The following is a 21,401-nucleotide window of genomic DNA, read 5'->3' as shown; positions in this document are numbered from 1 at the left end:
GTTCATTTTTGAAAAAAGATTAAGTTTTGTATCTAATTGAAGCATCCCAGGCATCTTTTCTTCCTTGTGACTGTTAGAATCAAGCTTTTGCTATGATAATAAGAGACAGATTTTAACACAGAAGTTACCATGCAATGTTTGTGCCTTTCTCTATGCAAATAATTCACCTTACTTTCAGTGGAATTACTTATTTCAATTGGAGTTTCAGGATCAGAACCATCATACTGACCTTTATACATCCCATCTACTGAAAACCTTATTTCTGCAAAATCAGAACTGCCACCCCAAATTCACTGTTTTACTCCTTTATCCCTCTCATGTTGATAGCAAGATGAACCTGTTTATGAGCTTTCCGTTTTGCAAGAACATGGTGTAATTTGGCATGACTCTTCATAGTTCTCATTTGTGTTGGTTCAGCTGTGTCTCACACATGCCCACTCAACTGTGAGTAAAATCCCCAAATGTCAAAAGTCATAGATGTGGTTTTAAATATGAAAATAATGAAATGGAAGATTATTTTGATGCAAGTGGTGGAAAAAATCCTACTAAACTATACAAGTCTAATTTTTGTATTAGTTACTGACATCAATGTAGCATAGGATCTTTCTAAGGAAAGGATGGAGTCTGATTTTTCTGCAATGTCCCGCTCATATGATTGAATATTAAGTACAAGGGAAAATAATGATAACTCTTCAAGATGGTCAGCATTATCACTTGAAGATGAAAATACTACCTTGTAACTGCAACATAGACTGTGACTAGTAGAAGCAGGACGATTTTGTACTTATATCCTAAGATCCCAAAATTTTTTCCCCCCTTGAAATTGCTGGAAGCGTTTTCGCTGACTTCAGAGCAAAAGAGGACTGAGTTCTGGAGACCGATTCAAAGTCACTAGGAATATTTTCTTTCATTTCCACAGCATTTTGATTAGACCCTTGGAGAGGACTAGCACTGATATCTGAAACACTATAAATTAATCAGACTTCATCTGCAAAATATGCATATTCTGCCCAGCAGTAGAAAAGTTCAGTACATATTATTACACTGTTCTTTCAGGAGGTGAAAGCTTTTTTATCTTTTCATCAAATATTATCTTCTTTCTAAAATGTCTGTATCACCTTCAACTTAATCCTTATCCTGAGATGTCTCAAACAGGACATGGCTGATGTTCCTTTCCTTCCTTCTCTCTAGAAAGAAAAGCTTTTCTTTCTCTTCTTACCATCCTTTTTCTGACCTCTCTAGCCCTTAAACAGGGGCCATTTTAACTATCCTTATTACCATAGACCCACCGTGGCAAAGCTTGCTTTTTGCAGATACTTCTCTATTTAATTCATGATATTTCTCAAACTAACACATGTTGAAAGTTGTTTGTGTACGAAGTCCTATGCTTAAGCTTTCTTACACAGTTTCTCCTCTCCTTGAAGAAACTTGACTGGTTCCCACCTACAGCTAAGTGTCAGGAAGCAAGGAAAATATGTCCATGGAAGCAGACTAGGGGCATTAGGGATTTCTCAAAAAGGGGAGGTAATGCCAGTCAGCACATATTCTGACAGGAGTCGCATTTTTTCACAGGATCATTCAGGATAATTTCAGACAGGATCAATCTTTTACTATACATACTTGGGAATCAGAAAAAGCTGAAATTAATTCCATAGAGAGAACACTTTGAGATGTTTGTATGAGAATGACATTTTGAACACATATAACTGTATTTTACTTACATCCAGTGCAGCTATTGGTCAACACAGTAATATATAGGCTTCCAAACATTAAAAATATAGGACCCTCCAGTATTCATCTACTGTAAACTTATTAGGCTTTACACAACAAAAAACTAAATAATAAGCTGTAACATTAGAAATAGAGAGGTTGTTTCCTGAGCATAGAATAGGCATATTGATCGAGATCTATTTTGTCTTCTGGTAAATTTGAATAATTGGTGGAACAGAAGATGATAGCTGCATGAGTTACTTTCATCTGTAACTGTATCTGGCTTTCCTCATCCTGAAGGACCCATGCAACACACTTGCAAACATAGCAAACTGGTGGTTGTTTCAGAGAAATACACGAGGTAAATTATACTTGAAAAGGTAAGAAGATGCTCTGAGAACAAAGGCTCACAAATTAGTGTTTATTAATTCTTGTTGCTACCAATGACTTGCTGTGTCACCTGGGGCAAATCTCTTATCTTCTCCATATCACAGTTCCTGCATTTACAAAATAATGTTAGCCAAAAGGAATCTCATTAAATTCAATTAATGTTAGCACAGTGTTTTGAGAATCTTGTTCAAAAGGTGTTATAAATGTATAGTCTGTCATCATATTGTACTTTTCAGAATCATTTGATCCACTTTTGAAATACATCCCACTGACATAAAATGCCACATAAAGCCACACAGAAAGAATGCACTTAGGAATTAGTGCTAAAAATTACACCTACCCAACGTATTTCTTTCCCAAAGCAATTATGATTTCAGATATAATGATAAACTGTAAATATCCTTGATGGAATTTGTTGAGGACACAGTGCACTTTCTATACAGAGTATCCTAACTGTTTTAAAGCATTGGCTTGTTTTTTGATTCACTAGATTATCAGGAGGGCTTAACCAACAACTGGCTCACCTTTGAGATTTCTTATCCAAGTACTCATCCTGCCCAGTCTTGTTTAGTTTATTATGGTGAGATCACTTCCTTAGATGACATAGCTGCAGGCTGCTTAACTATTCTCAATTTGTGTGTGTAGAAATGGAACACAGTACTGTTTGTAGATGAAAGCAGATTTAATTGGTAATATTTCATGAGAAGACATTTTGGCTTGTGCTCCACAGAATTACCAATCAGTACTGATGTTCTGGGGCACAGTTTGTCCCCAGGCTGCACCTCCTGTCACCTTGTTGCTTAGCTCGAGGCCATGCAGTAGTTATGTACTGTCTTGCTCAGGGAGTAAGCGAGAGTAAGCACTTATTTCTGTGTTGTCCTAACAACTAACTTGTGACTGACTTGTTAACTTGTTAACTTGTTAACGGAACAGTAAAAGCAGAGCAAATGTAAATATGCAATTGAATTGTAATGCTGTAGTCTTTACTGTATAGGAGATATGATTTGGAAACTGGTGTCATCTAGTTATTACCTGTTTGTCTACTTTTGGTCATCTCTCCAAAGTACATTAGAAAAGCACTGCTTTGTTATAGTACTTTATACATGTATGATGTATCAAAGTACCCAGAAGGTGAATGCAAAAATTCCAATCAAATAAAGATCTTGGAAACAATTTAAATTCTAGCTTTCTAATGCAGATAGTCGTGAGAGTTTTTGCAGGGCTTGTTAGCAATGGGCTTGCCTCCAATGGGCTTGTCCAGTTTTACTATGGACTTTCTGTTTATTACCAGGGCTACTGTTGTCTGCAGATTGATCTGTTCGTTGACAGAGCAGCATTTGTTCAAGGGGACCATGTGTTTTAGATTCAAAATGCCACAGTCCTACTTTTACCGGAACTATGTCATCCTCTCTCACTTTGCCATTCAGATATTTAGATTTGCATTTGCCTTTTGTGGCAAATTCTCAGGTAACTCATACCAAATAAGGTATATATGTTTGAGCATTTAGTGTGGAGTTAGATTTCTGGATTTTCTTTGTCAGTTTTGTGAAAGAATCTCCATGAATCTTCACCCAGAAAAGGTATATTTGGAATGCACTGTGTACCTCACAAGAATCCTCAGTGCTTAGCAAGATGGAGTCCATGCTTCCCATCAAATTAGTTTTTTTGCATATTTTCAGATGTATGGTCTCTTCCCTTTGCCCTTCCATTTGTGTCCATCCTCCATTTAAGCCCTTCTGTACCTCCTGTTTTCCACTACCTTCCTTTTTCACTCCTTTCTCTGTGCTGCTTCTTTGCCACCTCTCTCTAGTTGACTCCATTTTCCCAAATGCATTCCCCTTTATCTTTCTGTCTTCTCAACCACAACCTGTTGGTTCTTCTTTCTCTAGAGCTTTGATTAAGAATGTAGGTGATATGCTCCTTATTTGCACTCAGTCTCTGGTGCTGCCCAGCAAACTGTGAAGCTTCCATGTCTCCATGTAATGATAGTTTGGTTGCACTCTATTTCTTTTTATCCAACATATTGCATCACAGAATATATTCAGAGTCATACCTGATGACTTCAGTTATAGAAATAAAGCTTTTCTATGACTTTAACTATTATTAGCCTTAAGGACCTAAAACGCACAAACTGAGCTTGATTTTGATTCTCTATGTGTATCATTACTAATATTGTCTATTATAGTTCTGCTAGAGAGGTAGTCAGATGTATTAGTGTAATCCCAATGGCAGTAAAGAAATTATGCAGGTGTAATTTTGCCTGCATAGATGTGTATGTCTATACGCATATATAAATATATATTAATATGGAGACAATTATATGGAGGCACTATTTTTTTCTAGTGGTGATGCACAAACTGGAAGGAACAAAACCTGGCTTTTGAGCAGGAGTCGTGAGGAGAGTTATTCTTGCTCTGACTGGCAATGTGAGAAACTACACATGGAGTGATTCTGCATAATTTTTTACATTTGAAAATTAGAACTGTAATTATAAACTTTTGCCTTGTATTTGCTCAGTCTCAAAGTCCTATATAGTGTCATACATCAGAAAACTCACATAGTTCCATCCAGCAGCCTATAATCATACCTTTAAACTAGAAATTAATCACATTAGGGAAATAAAGCAATCAATATGCTAGCAGATAGCCTACTAGGCAAGGTGAACCTCTCATCTGATGTATTATTGCAGCTCAGTTGTTTCCACATCTCAGAGCTGTGGGAAAGATCATATATTAAATGTGGACTACATGTTTTCAGAAGATGCACTTAGCTTCTTGGCTAACCTCCTTAAGTTAAAGAAGCATTGTTTGTCATTTTGTCATAGTGTGTCTGTCCTTTTTCAATTCCTTTAATAACAAACTGTTCTGGGCCTCAGGTTTTATTGCAAAGTTTGTAAGTGGTTTATACTAGTAGTTTATCTCATGCAGTAACAGATATTCTGCAGGTTATTTATTATGACTGAAACTCTGTAAAGTTCAGGAGCATTAAGACTTTTTAAAGAGATTATAAGGTAAGATCCAACTGGTGTGCAGTGAGCATCTGACCCTCCTTTTTCTGTTCTCTTGTGGTATTGCATGAACATTATGACTGAACGAGAGGACAGCTGGATAAGAACCAGTCTGCATTAACATGAATCTTGGCACTCACAGGTTTAGTTAAAATTCATCATGTTCTCCAATATTCGGTTACAGTAGCAGTTAAAGAGTCGTTTCCACAATCTCTGTCCAGGTTCTTCCCTGAATCTGATCTCACCAAGTAGCACAGACTTTACTGACAAAGAACACGTTTCCTACTGGAAACACACACTCTTACTGAAACTTAATCATTGCTCATAGCTCAGAAACTTCCAATTTTCTTTGCATTAACTGTTAATATTCACATATCAAGGCTTTTTAACTAAATGTGTATGTCAGCAAATAAACTGAAAGTTTAACATAGGGGAAGGTTACATTTTACTTAACAAGGGTCATTAATTTGTTAGGGCTGCCCATATTTGGTAGTATTAGAAGTGCATCAGCCCTACCAAAGGCACTGCTATTTGTTATTCATGTTTTCCATTTGCTTCAAAATGATTGTACTTCTATTTGTACACAACTAGCATTTTCTTTCCAGATTACATTAATCATTATTAATTTTCTGTCTCTATAGACTCTTAACATGACAGAAGAAAAATTCGTGTTGGATACACTAGCTGGATGCATAGAATATAAACCCTTATTGGATGTAGTAGTCAATGCCTTTTTTGTTCAGGATGGGAGATACTGCCTGTTTTCTGAGCGTAATCTCTATATAGGTAAGTTTTCTTCAAAACGCCAAATGTGCTTACCACAAAATTTTTAAAAATATTATTTTACTAGTGTAGGTCTTAATATTATATTACATTTGAAGCGCTGTCATTGTGCCCAGTGCAATAACCATATGATGTAAAGCCTAAATCCTGGAATTGTTATTTAGTCTAGACTCTCACAGGTGTTAGCTGGAACCTAAGAAATTTTTTTTATTTTTTTTTTTTACCTAAGAAAATTCAGCAGAATATGCCTACAGATTAGGTAACGTGCAGATGAAAAATAGCTTCAGTGGCTGGAAGAAGTATCTTGAAAGTTTAACCATCACTTAAAAAAATATTCTTCAGTGATTTCCTTTTATTCTCTTCTATGCAACCTAGTATCTGCCATTCAGATATGAAATTGTGTAACAAAGCTCTGTCTGCTGAGGATATGTCTCTATCCATACATGGATTTCTTTGTTACTGATCATCACAGTGATGTAAATAGACTTCTGTCTGTCTCCATGAGTGAGGTCAATTATTTTGCTTTGATTAGTTACTCGGTTAGAATCAGTTACAAAACAACTGTATCTGATAGTATGAGCTAGTTAATCAGAGTTGTTGTTACTCCCAAAGTTATTTCAGGCATTGAGAAGTACATTAAAAAGTAATTTAAAAATTTTTTTATGCTGTGCATTTAATACACTTATACTGAGGCTGATTTATTAACTTGCTAAATAAGCTGGCATCAGAAATCACACTGGTATTGGTTCTGTAAGTCAGGTACATTCTGAAGCTTTGTGGGTACTTTCAAAAGTCCAGTCAATTTAATTCAAAGTCATTGAAAAATACAAAAACCCCATATCTAATACAAGTTTATCTGCATCTTGTGGTTTAAAATGTACTGATTTTTTATGCCATTTCTGGTTGCTTCTGTGATAGTCTGGAAAGGTATAGAAATTTAAATCAAATAACAAACAAAAGGGAACCTAAACTGTCAAGGATGAAGTTAAAAGTGTATTGAGTATATTCTAACTGGTAATGCTTCATTGTCTCCATTTCTCCAAAGCCATGTTTTTCACTGTCTGGGGCACATAAATTATACCTTTAAGCTGAGTGTTGCTATAATTGGATTGTCAGGACTGGTCCACTCAAAAGCCTCCATTAATCATAGGCAGAGGGTAGGCCATGGAAAATTTTCCTTTATCAACAAGTTGAGAGTCTAAGGTCATTGGCTTACATTTTTTTAAGCTGCTTGTGATTCCCTTTGCCAAGCTGCATTGACACTTAAATGATCAAAGCTGCTTAAAATGGCTGTTGCTATGTGTGAGCAGATTTGAATTTAATAAAGCTTGTAGGAGATAAATGTATATGCTGCTAAGACTGCTTAAATATGTTGCTATGCTAAAGCACAAGACTGAATTGGCGGCAGCATATTGGTCAGAATTTACTGATTTTATCATTACTGTTTGGTGGCAGCTAAAATACTACAGTGCAAGTGAAGCCTGATTGATCGAAGTGGTTATGGTCAAATGAAAGCTGATACAGGAGCTCATGAACTTTACAGATCTGCAAAAATCTCACTGCACTGCCTGTGCCTCACCCTGTATCAAACTGCACAGTTTTGGATTTCCCAGAGAATTTCACAATTTAAAGACTTGGGTTTATTCTAATTTAGAATAAAACCAAAGATTACAACACTCTCTGTAAAATGGTCACTTGCCAAAAAAAAAAAAAAACAAACCATACTAGAAATATGACTTTTTAGGGTTTTTTGTTAGTGTGGGGTTTTTTTGTTATGTATGATAAACTATGATTCTGGAACAGAAGAATAAGAGCTATCCTCTCTGAAAACATTAAAAACAGAGTATGTTGAAAAATTCACTATCAAAACTTTCTTTTATTTCTCCTGTTCATGTTAAATTTTCCCAGAATAAACTTGCTTACACTGAAAATTTTGGCTACATTATGAAAAAGCTGTTTCCAACAATGTAATAATGTCAGAAACTTTTCAGTCATGTTTCTCAGGAGCCATCTGACTCCTGTTCTCCCTGCCTGTTGCCAGACTAACAGAATTTCACTGATGGATTATGCAAATATTTGTTGTATAAACTGGTACTACTACCCAAAGAAACAAGGTGCCTGTTTTCTCATCACTGGCCACTCATTCTCACCCCTGTGTCATATCTTCTCTGGGGTTAGAACTTGTGTTTAGCAGACATCCAGTGAACTGATCAAGAAAGTGCTTCAGGGTAAAATTTACAATCTGTTTTAACTTGGTTGTGTGGGTGACTGTACTTGCCCAAGAGAAGAAACACCAGGAAGTGAAAGGATGGGATGAGAACAAGCAATTAGGGGTTGACAGAGCTGCTTATTTTAGTGGTGATGTTGGCATAGTGAAACAACTGTGAAATCATGGCAAGATCTTACTTTCAGCCTTGCAGGATTCCAGACACTACTATGGTAGTTCCCCCAGTTTTGCAAACACATACTTGCAAGCATCAGAAGGACCTCTGTGAATGACTTCAGATAACTACATTTGTTTTACATTTTTAATGTAAGTGGCTAGACCCTCAGCTGTTAGAATTCTATAAAATCATGTAGATTTGCACTAGGCTGGATCTAACTCACAAAGGAGATAATTTATATGAACTATAGCATAGAGTCATGATGCTAATAATGAACACAGAGTTAACATTATAACTTTGTATTACAATTTCTCATTGTCAAGCATTATGTTGCTCAGTTAGATAAACAATACTGAAGATTATTTAAAGTTACAGTAACAGCCTAAATCCCAGAGTACACTGAGTATAGAGTATAGGTTTGTTAGAATTACCTGCTGTATTTTAAATGTATGTATCTTTTGACAGTTATTTGTTACCTGGCTACTTTTCAACTAGAAGAGCTCGGTCTTCAGCACTTCAGCAGAATTGTGAAATCTCAGGACACTGCAAAAATGCAAAAGGTAATGAAACTACAAAATATTTTTTTAAAGAAAACTAATAATCTATTAATTGTGTTTGATTAATCAGATGACTTTTCTCAACTTTCAGGGTAATTTAAATTAAGTAATTAGTGTTACTTTCTGTTTAAATTCAGAATTAGTATTTTGTTATCACAAAAACCTTCCATTTCTATACTTGAACAGTGACTATCTCATATTCAATCAAAGATTAATTGGAAATGTATTTTATATCATCTAAGAAGGTAGAATAATCACATGATTTACAGTTAATGTGATTTCCAGTTGTCCCTCTAATTTGCATACTCACTCTTGGCTCTGCCCACATTCTTTGACTTTAGGCAGGAGAAGTTTTTTCCATATACAATGAACCTATTGGAACTTGTTGTTCCTGCTGATTAGTGTTCTTTTTTCCCTGAACAACCCACTGCCACTTTGATTATCCAGCCTATTGCCCTTCCATCACTTTTTCTCCTTCCTAATACCACAATTGTTCATTTGGAGTTTGCATGTACCAATGAACCCATTAAAACATACATGCAATTGATCAAACCATTGCTGCCAAATAGAAAGCATGACAACAAAGTTCTGCCTGCTTTTTCTTCTCTGGAGCCACAAATTTGGGTTTCACTCCACTACTTGTTTGCTAATTTAAATGAAATTTATACAAATACAGATATCTTCTGCTTCTGTTTCAAAATGGTTGAAAGTGCTGATTATCTTAAAAGCTGTGTTCTAAAGAGGTGCAGAGGGACAAACTGAGCAGCAATTCCTTCTCATAAGCCCTGTTTTCTTAGGAAAATTGGCTAAAAATTAAATACTGGTGACACAGCATATGTGAACTTTGATCATCCAGATGTTTTTAAGTATAGTCCAAACATGGTGTTTCAATAACAAGTATGACACGCAAGAGATAAATAGGCAAATTTTAGTAATTAATACTCAAAAGGCTAAGGTTTAGCCTTATACTGATGACTTTGAATGTTCTTGTGGATGCCAGCATCTCTTTAATGAGTACGGTTGCTTTGTGATATGTAGGGAGAGAGTAGGTTAGGTTGTCTGCATAATGTTTTTAGAAAAGCTCTATTCGCTTTGGTTTGATGGGCTTGATAGGGAATGTTTTTTTATTAATTGCCATTCAGAGACAAAAATGTTACATTTCATTAACTGTTAGAAAGAACAGAGAAGTGGCTGGAAGAATTATCATAATCTGGTAGCCAGACAAATCACTCTGCCTAAAATGCTTTCCCAGACCCTTCTTTGGTAAACATCCTAGACACAAGCCACTGGATTGGATGCATCCTGAGCTCATTCAGCTAGCAACAGAATTTTCCCACTTCATTCCAGTTTTCTGTTGTTGATTCCATTCACCTAGGTTTATATGGCTTAAGCATCAGTGCTCTGATGTTCTCTTTCAGATAGTATCTCCTTCCTTGTCTGGAATAACTCTTTTCTGATAGGGAAGTGCTGCATTATGGGGATGGTCTGCACCTGCTACTTTTTTTCCTCTAGATGTAACTTTGTTTGCTTAAGTATCTTATCAGATCCTCATCACCATGGTACCTAGGTTTTCTTCTCTTGCATTAAAAGAGGATCTTTATCTTCAAAGTGATGTTAGATTATACTAATGCACCTGCAGCAGAGGATTTAGAAGCAGCATTTGGTCCCCCCAGCAACAGAGACAATAACAACAGAAGGCAGATAGATCTGCAGCCTTAGCAACAGAAGTTATCAGAAATTTGGGATTCTCCTTCAGGATGCTGACCTGTAGATTTTGCCTGATGACTATTCTGTCTGAGTTCAGCTGAGATGCAGCAAAATTATTCACACATATTTGCTTATAATAGATCTACTTTAATAAAAAAATACCTTTTTCTGCACATAACAGACAGTGGAATTTTCTTAATCATACAGATAAACCTTATTCAAATGAGTAGTCTTCACCTGAATGAGATTAACTTTTGTGAGTAGACCTCTCTCTTGAATGGAATCCATTCAATTTGAAGTCACAGTATTTCCCTGTGATTGATGCATGTTCAAATATTTTCATTTAGACAGAATATCCAGGCAGAATAATAATGCTATCTCACTAACACATGTTCATCTGCTGGAACAGGAAATCATAGGATCTCATTCTGTAATGTTAAAAATACATGCAAAAATTTTTTATATATATACAATATATAATTGTATAATTACAGAACCATAGGATAGAGCCCAATTTTGTAACTTCGGTGTGATTGTTCTTCCAAGAACTTAGCTATGCATTGCAAGCCCAAGCCTATTTCTCTGTTCCATTATTCATACATATTTTTAATTTATATTTGTTATAAAATTTAAGGGTTTATATCTTAGAGAAAATACATCATTGAAAAAAAAGTTGAAGTAAACAGCTTTATAATTTCATTATTGCCTTGTAAAAAATGCAAAATAACTAGTGCTTGCTTTCTAGCGTTCAGGAACCTGTTTTGCTCTGCTTCATGTTCTGACTGCTTCTAACAGCATTAGAGGTCTTTATAAAGAACTTCTGAGATCTGCAAAGGAAAATCACTACATAAGAACTGGTTGTTGTAATTGGTGTTACAATGAGGTAGGAATAGTAGGACAAGATCAGTAAGAAGCAGGACAAGATCAGCCTCATGGTGGACATGGAGGTAAAAAAAAGTCCAAATTGGGTCATGCGATGGCAGAAGGACCTGACACCATGCTAGGACACTCTTCTCTACACCTTTCCCTCAGGATCCTCAAAATAGATTACAGTTTCTTCATAGGAAAGCCTTAAGAGCTTCTTGCCTTCCTCTTCGTTTCTCTGTTGCAGCCGAAAAGTACAATCCTACAGGTGGTTGAGCTAGCATAGCTGAAGAACTAAACTATAATAAGAGGGAAAGAATCAGACGATGAAGAGTGGACAGAAGCCTCCTTGATTGCATTTGCTACTACAGCAAATAGCTGTAGATATGTACAGACGAAATAATAGCATTCTCAGGTAGTGGCTGATCTGTGTGGAAAAGCAGAACCTGCTGTTTCTTGCAGTTACTTCCTTAAGAGTCAAAAGCTTATGTTGTGAATGTAAGGATTTCAGTTCTGCAAATGACCACATGGATGTAACGATAATACCAGATGAGGAAACTTACCATTTTTTACTTGTTTTTAGAAATCTATACAATCCTACTGTGTAAAAATTAGCAGGGCACATTCAAATTCTCAAAAACAAAATCTCAATTCAGCCCACCTGTAAAAATGCATTACAAAACAGTCTTTAATTATACACACCTGTCTTACTACAGCCAGAGTATATTAAGATAGTAAAAATGGATACAGTTAATTTCTGGTGTAATTCCACTGCTTTTCTAGAAGGGAATTGAATCTTGGTTATCATGATCTGTGAGTAGTGAAACTCTTGGAACGTTCAAGACAGAGGAGTAAGCAGAATAATGCTCTTACCAAAATGACTGTCCAGTGACTTTTCTAAGGAGACAGATGCTGGTAACATCCAAACAGAAATCCGTGAGAACTTCAAGCCACATGTTGCTGCTGTAAAAGCAAGAGCTGCTGATACTGGGATTGCCACCTGTGTCACAGGTGGCCAAAGACAAAACAGAAATATAAGGGATTTTTCCTAGCAATTCAGTTCACAAAACACAAAAGTTTTTGTTGTTAAGAAATGAAATGCGCTATGGCTTAATGGGTATTATTATGCCTACATTTGCCATCTGTGATATGGATTATCAATACCAAGATTGTGGCCTTCAGCTCAGGCAGAATCTGGTCAGAAGTGATGTCTGGTAATCCTGCATTGCCATTTGCAATCTCTGCATTGCCTGGATAACTGTTTCAGAGCTGCATTCAAAGCCTTCTCTAGTGGGGTGCGTACTGGGGCGTATCCTCACTGTTTCTCTGGGGACTGTGACTACAACAGTACTAAAATATACATCACAGTGTTGATATCTGATTACACACTTAACCATTCTCTGTACCTCCTAGGAGTACGTGATAGCATTTATCAATCACATAATTACTCATTTGTCTTAATACAGTGTGAAATATTAATAACCAGTACATAACTGGTGTTGCAGCAGGAGGCCTCCAGGGGTCCATAGCCCTGTTAAATACAACAGCTAGAACTTGGTGACTGTGTGCCTTTATTATAGTTTCGTCTGCCTTGAAGAGGTAGTTGAGTTTCAAGTACCTTGTGAAAGATAGTTACAGCAAATATTTAGAAGTCTAGATGGAGATCAGTCAGGGAGAGCTGAAACAACAGTTCAGAGGCTTAGTTTCATGTGGCAATGTGGCAGAAAACTGACTGAAGCCTCTGAGGATGGACTAGGCTATAAAAGAGGAATCCTGAGGACACAGAGAGGGAGGAGTTTCAGGTCCCTCTGAGATTAAATGAAAGCTAGTGAAAGAAAACTGGAGGATTTACAGATCACACCTACAGTATTTCTGCATCAACTTCTTCTGTGAGCTCTCTCAATACCTAGAAATTTGAAACTAGCTTCACCCCTCAGGTCTGCCTCAGTTTAAGTATATCAGCTCATGTTCAGTCCACTCCTGTATTACTGCTTACATTTGTTTAAAAACACATTTTTTATAAACTTTGTGTATAGTCAGGGCCTTCTGTAAGGTAAGAAGAGTACTTTGGCAGGGGACATGGTCACTAGGTCTATAATCCTATATACAGCTGGGATAACTGGATGTAAAATATTGCTACAATAACTGGTAGAAGTAGCATATGTACCATGCGTCAGTTCTGTTGCAGAGTGAACTCTGTCTAGACTTCTAGCATTTTATTTATACTTGGCATAAGTAGAAGTTGCTATGTTAGATGAAAAATGTAATCCAACATGCCTGCACTGCAGAGGAAGATCCTCCAGAAGGATGAATGAGTTTCTAGACCAACGGGATTAAATGCATCCCTTACCATACACTTAGCAAACTCCAGTGAATCTGGAAGCACCAGAAAACAAACTCCTTCACAATTCAAGGCCTAGTTTATAGTCATACTTTTAGGGATTAAATATCTTCTTTTGGATGGTGTGTTGATGTGCCAGCAGCTGCAGTTTTGGGGAAGAGCAGTAGTTTCTAGACAGGAATGGGAATCCAAGGGGGGTAATATTAATTTAGTCCTTCATCAGTCTTTTGACTCTATCAAAAGCACAATAGATGAAAATAAGACTAAAATTACAGGTTAATTCCTTGGAAATGGTCACATCGAGACTACAGATTTCAACTAGTAGGATTTCTGCACCTGTTGAACATCTGCAGCAAACACCTTGAGTCAAATCTGAATTGTTTATAGCCGAATTATTCACAAAGCTCTAAGCCACCTTGGGCCAGGCACCACATGTGAATTAAGAAAGAAGCTCCTTGGTAGTCCTCCAGAACTAAAAACTCAGTACAAAGACCTATATGGCTCTGTGGAAACCAACCCAAGATGGGGCTGATACCAAGTCTGGACTAGTAAGTTCTGCAGTCTCCATTGAAAGCTTCTCAAGTGACTGCACATTGCTTTCCAGTATGTCTCATAATGTCAATATTATGTAGCGTGCTCTTTTCTGTTACGGGGATTATTTCAGCATGATACTTGCTTGTACTTTCATTTCCAAGAATTTTAATGAAAAAGTTCATGTTCAAGTTTGGAATTTATGTTGCTGTAAATGATACAGACTGAATCTGAGTGCCATTTTTCAAGAGTGTTGCATAAGGCCATTTGAACAGTTCAGGTTTTAAAGAAAGGCTCTTGACCTTCTGGTGAACTCCAGTGGGAAACAAAAATTCAAGTGTTAGTTGCTATTTCTCCAGCATGTAGAGCCCAACAATGTGTAAGTGTGCCAAATTTCAGTCTTCTAGTTTAATGGGTATATGCCAATTAATTATATTTCAACAAAAGAAGAAACCATATTGTACAGCAGTTACTTTAGTTCTCAGCAGTTCTCCCTGCCCAGTTCCCAGGGAGCTGATAGCAAATTAAGTAGTTCAGGTACAGTACCAGGCTTGCCGTGTTTCCGGGCACCGTGGATCATCCAGCTATAGATAATCAGGAGCTGATTGTGGGTATATTAGGCTCTGAATCTCTATTGTATAATTATACTAAAATCAGTGTATTGCAATAGTAATTACTTTCATTTTCAATAAAAACTTTTGTTTCACAATATTTGAAGCAAATTAAAGCTGCATTAACACATTCCCATGTTGTAGCTCCTGGATTTTTTTTTGGGCCACTGAAAATATTTTATTATCTATTAGTGTTCTACAAAATAGGGCTGAAAGACATGGGGCTGTCCTAACAGAACTAAGAAAAATCTACAAATACCAAGCACCTATGATTATAATTACAGGGTAAAATACAAGCAAGTTCTTCAGCATTGTTTGTAGTAAGAGCAACTTATCTTTTTTGTAGTCTTATATATACCATGCCTCCAGTATTCAGTATTCATATTTAAAAGAAACTACCTATTATTAGTTTCTTAGATTCTTCTTCAATGCCTTGTATTTGAACACGTGGATAAAAGATGAATGGAGTCGTTTCTACGATTCAGAGTATGTAAAAGAGAACTGGATTGATCTACTGCTAAGGTAAGCAGTACTTAAGTAGCCTGTGGCCACCTCAAAGTTTAAAAGCTGAGGAAAGCTCCCCCCTGAAAGCTCAATTTGCTCTTAAAGTGTCTCTCATATTGAAGTCACTCAGAACACTTCTTGTCTTTGTGAGACCATAGTAATCCCTTTTACTTACCCAGAGGCAAGGTTCTCTCATAGAGGAGTCCTTTCTCAGCTGTCGTATATTTGCTTCTCGGTGCCCCTGAACAGATCAAACATCATACTCTGAAAAAAACATTCTAAAAAGTAGAAGGTTCAGATTATCTCACAGAGTTAGACTTGTGCCTCGTCATAAGTCACTTCAACATCTGTCTAACATTAAGCATTTGAAAAAAGGTGTTTGGCATCCTGAGTATGTCTTTATGCACAGACTTGTTTATGCCAATGGTCAAATGCCGTCTGAGGAAATCAGATAAGCATGTAAACAAGTCTTTTAAAATCATTAGGTCAATTGCAGCATCATTTAACAGTTCAGGTGGTCTGAGGTGCCAGGTGTGTCCCCACATTGGTTAGGTGGCGATACAGTAGCATGAGGACCCTTGCCAGACTGAAACATTTTCATGTGGAGAATCAGTAGCTCTGCAGCCTATTGTGTCACTTTTCCGCTCTCGTTTTTACCCAGGAAAGATAAATTAGAGCTAGCATTGGTACACTGATATTGCTGCAGTCACACATCCTCCTCAGTGCAGTATAGATTAACGCAGGTCATGGCACTGTTAGACAAAAGTATGCTGCAAATAATACCAGCTAAAAAAGAGTTGGCATCTAGCTCTGCCATATCAAAGTCAGTAGAATTAATCCTTTCATACTATGTAGATTATGCCAAATTAACAAACGTGTAGTAGAGATTTGGCTTGCAGTACTCCAGATTCCACTGAGTTCTACAGGAACTGCAGCGATATATTTGAAGTCAGAATTGGACTCAATATATTCCATTGTAGTGATTCTAATTGTAACATATGCTTACAATAGTAAAGATACAGAGATGCATAGATATATACGCACATATCCATGCAGGTTTTGTATGTACATATGCATGCAAGCAGATGCTTAATCTATTCCTTATTTAAACTACACTAAGCTTATTGGACCTGTCCTTCACAGTCAGTTACATTCAATGTAACAAACACATTTTGCCTAGAAGTAGTAAATATAAGTTATACAGAACTGTATATTCTAATACAATACATACTTTGAATCCTGGGTTCAGCTTTGGGCCCCTCACTTCAAGAGGGACATTGAGGTGCTGGAGCGTGTCCAGGGAAGGGCAATGGGGCTGGGGAAGGGTCTGGAACACAAGTCTTATGAGGAGTGGCTGAGGGAACTGGGGTTGTTCAGCCTGGAGAAAAGGAGGCTTGGAGGGGCCTTTTTGCTCTCTACAACTACCCGGCAGGAGGCTGTAGGCAGGTGGTGGTCAGTCTGTTCTCCTAGATAACAAGTGACAAGTCAAGAGGAAAGTGCCTCAAGTTGCACCAGGGGAGGTTTAGATTGGATATTGGGAAACATTTCTTCACTGTGAGGGTGGTAAAGCATTGGAACAGGCTGCCCAGGGAGGTGGTGGAGTCACCATCCCTGGAAGTGTTTAAAAAACGCATTAGATGCGGTGCTTGGGGACGTGGTTTAGTGGTGGACTTGGCAGCCCTGGGTTAATGGTTGGACCTGGTGATCTTGAAGGTCTATTCCAACCTAAATGATTCTGTGATTCCATGATGTAATGTTAAAGACCATATTTGGTTACTGGGTTTGAAACTTCCTTCGGGGGCTGAGAATGCACTGATCAGTTTAATCAGTTTAATAGCTTAAATTCTTTTAAGTATGTCTTTTTAATGTCAATGAGGTTAATATAAAAAGTCCTATTTATTTTAATGGAGTTGCATTAATTGCAGAAGTTACTTGCAAGCTTCATGCCATAATGACAGTGCTAGCTAAAGTAAGTCACATAAGCAAGTTACTGTAAATCTGCATTGTCAGCTGCTTTTTAGGTTCTGGGAAAGCTCCGCTGCATGTGTAATGCCTAAGGATAGAACACATATAGAGGAGGAATAATTGACATGAAGCTGTCATCATAATTAGCCCTGTGATTACCTCTTTGTGTCTTACCTTGAATTCTGCACCTTTCTGTCATTCCTTGGAAGAATGCTGAACCTCCATACAGGCCAAAATCCAAACACAGAGAAATCAAAATCATCTTGGCTGCCCCACAGGGTTCACTGAGGGTTCATTTGCTAATCCACCAAAGTCCTTACATCTTACTATTTTTTTTAATAGAACTGCCTGTGCTTTGAGGTTGATCTATGTGTATGCTGTCAGTTGGTAAAAGAGGCAATACTCAGACCACTGTTTGTTCACAGTCTCTTCGTCTAAGTATGTTAAGTGTGTACTTAGCTTATGACAGCTGCCTTTCTGATTCACAGTCTGGTGCTGCTGCAAAACTAACTGGTGAGGTAGCTGCTTACTCAGTAAAAACTGTGGCTATTTCACCACTAGTAGTCTGAATGGACTAGCATCTATCAAGAGGTGAAATAACACAGTCCAACTAAATCATGAGTACAAATTCATAGGTCAGTTTTATTAAAATTGAATGGCTGAAAGTATTATGGAATTTGCACCAGTGCCAACCTCATATACTGTAAGTTTGTGTGAAAGAAACTAAATAAATCTAAAAAATCTGGGTTTTTTTTAAGGTGGCAGCCAAAAGTACAGCAACTGATTGAACAGCTCACAGATAAATTAAACAACGGTACTACTACTGTCAAGACTTCGATGGTCACTCACCCAAAGGAATTTAATTTGACTGTGCCCAGACGACGTGCCATTCCTATACCTCTGCCAATACCAGTACTGGAAAAAAGGCCACCGGTGAGTTTTTATGCTTTGAGATTTATGTATGCTTGTGCACAAAATCATGGTAGGGGAGTTAATAGTCTCCTTAAAAATAATTATAGACAATCTTCAACCTTTGACAGATCAACAAAGATTTTTGTAATATTGTGGTACTGAAGGTCAGATTTCTAAAAAAGCCCAAACTAATTATTTGCATTTCAGTGAATGTTTTGTAAGCAAACTGTAAGCCAAACAAAGCAAAGGGAAAAGGTTGCTTCCTGCAGTTGTTCTGTGACTTCAGGAGGCAGAACTATACAATGGGTACAGACTGATGACAGCACTAATACAAGTGTTTCTGGTTGTCCTTGGATTTGTAAGATGTTTGCTTTGGATAATGCACTGAAGCAGGTAAGAAATGAACATTCAAATGAAAATTTTTTATAAGCTTAGATTTTTTGTAGATGAACTCTCAGTAAAATAAATGGCAAAGCAATTTCACTGCAGATGAGATGGACTCTTTATGTTTGCAGCTCCTTCCTGAGGGTGGAATTTTATTCCTTTCTATGTGTATTAATGTTGAATCTCTAAAATTAAGGTTTTTCAGTTTAAATAGATTGCTTATGTATAAATGAGACTAAATTTATCTTTGAAATGCTAAGCTATTGTTTTACTCATTGTCTAAGATTGTGCTTTAGTTACATGGGTACAAATTGGAGACACACGATTGGTTTTAAGTTAGCTCACTGGGGTAAGGCAAACAGGATTTGGGATCAAGCTGCTATGACTAACTTAATAAAGAATCCAAAATCATCTATATTTAAATGCAGTGGGAAGTGAGCTTGGAAGTCATAGTTTTGGGCATTACCTGCCACCTTGTATTAGCACTTCAGGTTTTAAATAATACATGTGTTGAATGCTTTTAGAAACCATTTACATCTTAGAATGGCAGAGCAATTTAATGGTGCTGTGTTATACAGTTAATGGGATTTTACATTGAAACAGCTTAATACCAGGCTCTGAAAAACTGCATTTAATAACTACTTAATCAGTATACAAATGAGTCATATTGCTGTCATTTTAGTACGTTTATGCTGTGCAGACCCTCTTAGAATAAATTTGCTTTAAAGCGGATGCATTTACTGAAGTTCATTTGTGTTGTTAGGATTATACTAAATTTGGTTTACATTCTGGCCAAGTCCGCAAATTTAAAAGCTGTATGAATCTAAAACCCATTAGTGTAGTGGTGACATATGTTGTGCTCATTTCTGTACCTATCTCAGCAAATTAAGCTTCACTTTAATTTGCCATATTGTTGCCAGTATTCCCATTTTAGATCCTGAAATGAACAGAGACTGAAAAGACAGTCCAGATGGCAAGAAAGAGTTAGAAAAGTGAGAGCAGGCCATAGTTTTGGCTACTGTACGGTGGAGAGTTGTATGTAATTGAGAGGAATGCACAGGAATAAAGCTCATCTAGATAACTTCCCATAATCTGCTGCAGAAATTTTCTCACCCATTTTCTCACAGAGTTGTTCATTTTATGAGATATCCCGTTTTTTCTCATGGCTCTCATACGTCTGTCAAAGAACTTGTCATGTGGTGTATTAGCAGGGACTATGGTCACAATAACTACAGGCGTAGTTACTGCTCAGCTTTGAAACTGCTCTGTGAAATCGTACAGAGGCATCTAGATTCTGAGCAATGACTACTGATCAGTTATTGCATCCCTATGGTGAAATTAATTCATTCTGATTAATAAGATTATTATTTTAGGTATTTCTTTCTGCTAGTAATCATTATATTCCATAGTAGGGACAAAATGCAAAGTAAGATGAGATGTGTTACATACATTTAGTTCAGGAGCTGGGATAGTACTGCTGTCCTGTACCATGAACATAGGCTTCCTTTACAGGAGAGGACTGGAGATGCGGGTTACTGCAGGAGGCAGGGTTGTTGCCTTATGATCTATACTGAGATGGGACTCTCCACTGACCTTGGAAAGGTCTTTTGGAGTAACATAGGCCTAGAAGGTTAGGATAATCATTCATTATCATAAACATTCGTCAGAAATGGGGAACACTAAGTGAAAAGGAAAAATACTTTAATTTTGAAATTTAATAATGAAACATTTCACTCTATTGGTCGAGCAATTATAAATTCTCTCCGCTGTTCTTTGCACACTAATGCATATATGCACACACAAGCATGCAGATATGCATACACACTTCATAAATACAATTCTAGAAACAAAAATGAGTGCTTTAGCTTGAAGTTTGCGAAGGAAACAAATGGAGACAGGTGCTTAAACCTGATAACATGCAAAATTATTTGGACACATTTAACTTCCTTGGATATCTTGACCTTGAGTTACAAATAAAATCCATTCTTTTAATGTCACCACTGTACTAGAATAATAAGATTATGCAACTATTTTAATTTTAGATTTTCTGTAAACCAATAATGTATTTTAAAAAAATAAAAAGGCTGCACTGAGATGTTACTGTAATAACATTCAGTCAGATTTAGCGTATTTTTAAAATCTTTTCCTGATTATTTCAGCTGTGCTTCATGAGTGGGGTTGCTGATTTAAAATAATTAAATGGGTGAATTCATTTGGCCAATACAGAGGATTTTGTTTGCAAATATATAGACCAAGTAATGTATTTATCTTTATGTTCTGGTTATATATAAGAGTAGAAGCTCTTAATACACTAGAATTGCATGAGCTTGCTCTTGTCCATCTTACGACAGTAACTTTAAAAAAATAGAAGAGTGATGACTACTGAAGCTTTAAGTGATTATTCATTTTGTTCTTCCTTAATCTTCTTGTGGTACCTACTCCCTAAATAAACCTCTGGTTAAAGGATATCCAGAAAGCATAGGTGAGCCTGACCACTGACTGGAGAGGAAAAGCAAAGTTGCTGTCTCTTACTCACAGCCCCCTTTTTTCACGTTAGGATTAAGTAGGTACGGTTTGGCCTTTTTCATGTCTCTAATGCTGGAATTTACAATTTACTTATAGTGACTTATTCATTCTCTTCTAGCAACTGGGTAATTGCTGTAGTGTCTGTCTGTCTCTTTGATTGGTACTCATCAATCACCATGGTATCTGAGGACTAAGTTTCAAGGCTAAGTTCATTTTTGAAACAGA

At 36.9% G+C, this 21,401-nt stretch overlaps 1 protein-coding gene across 3 annotated transcripts in view; it reads left to right on the top strand.

The window, feature by feature from the left end:
* The window catches only part of CFAP99 (cilia and flagella associated protein 99), a 63,676-nt gene that overhangs the window by 9,304 nt on the left and 32,971 nt on the right, over window positions 1–21,401 (top strand). For all 3 annotated transcript variants that reach the window (XR_008819369.1, XR_008819372.1, XM_056324117.1), the window contains exons 3-6: window positions 5,749–5,893; window positions 8,740–8,834; window positions 15,295–15,407; window positions 18,113–18,287. Coding sequence is in view for 1 of the 3 variants with exons in the window: in XM_056324117.1 (XP_056180092.1) it covers window positions 5,749–5,893; window positions 8,740–8,834; window positions 15,295–15,407; window positions 18,113–18,287 (528 nt within the window). In the remaining 2 variants the exon portion in view is untranslated. The remainder of the gene's footprint in view (window positions 1–5,748; window positions 5,894–8,739; window positions 8,835–15,294; window positions 15,408–18,112; window positions 18,288–21,401) is intronic.

Source organism: Falco biarmicus, chromosome 1, assembly GCF_023638135.1.
Source record: "Falco biarmicus isolate bFalBia1 chromosome 1, bFalBia1.pri, whole genome shotgun sequence".
In the NCBI taxonomy this organism is placed as follows: Eukaryota; Metazoa; Chordata; class Aves; order Falconiformes; family Falconidae; genus Falco; species Falco biarmicus.
Note: the sequence above shows the minus strand (reverse complement) of the source record. Positions and strands in the feature narration are given on the sequence as shown.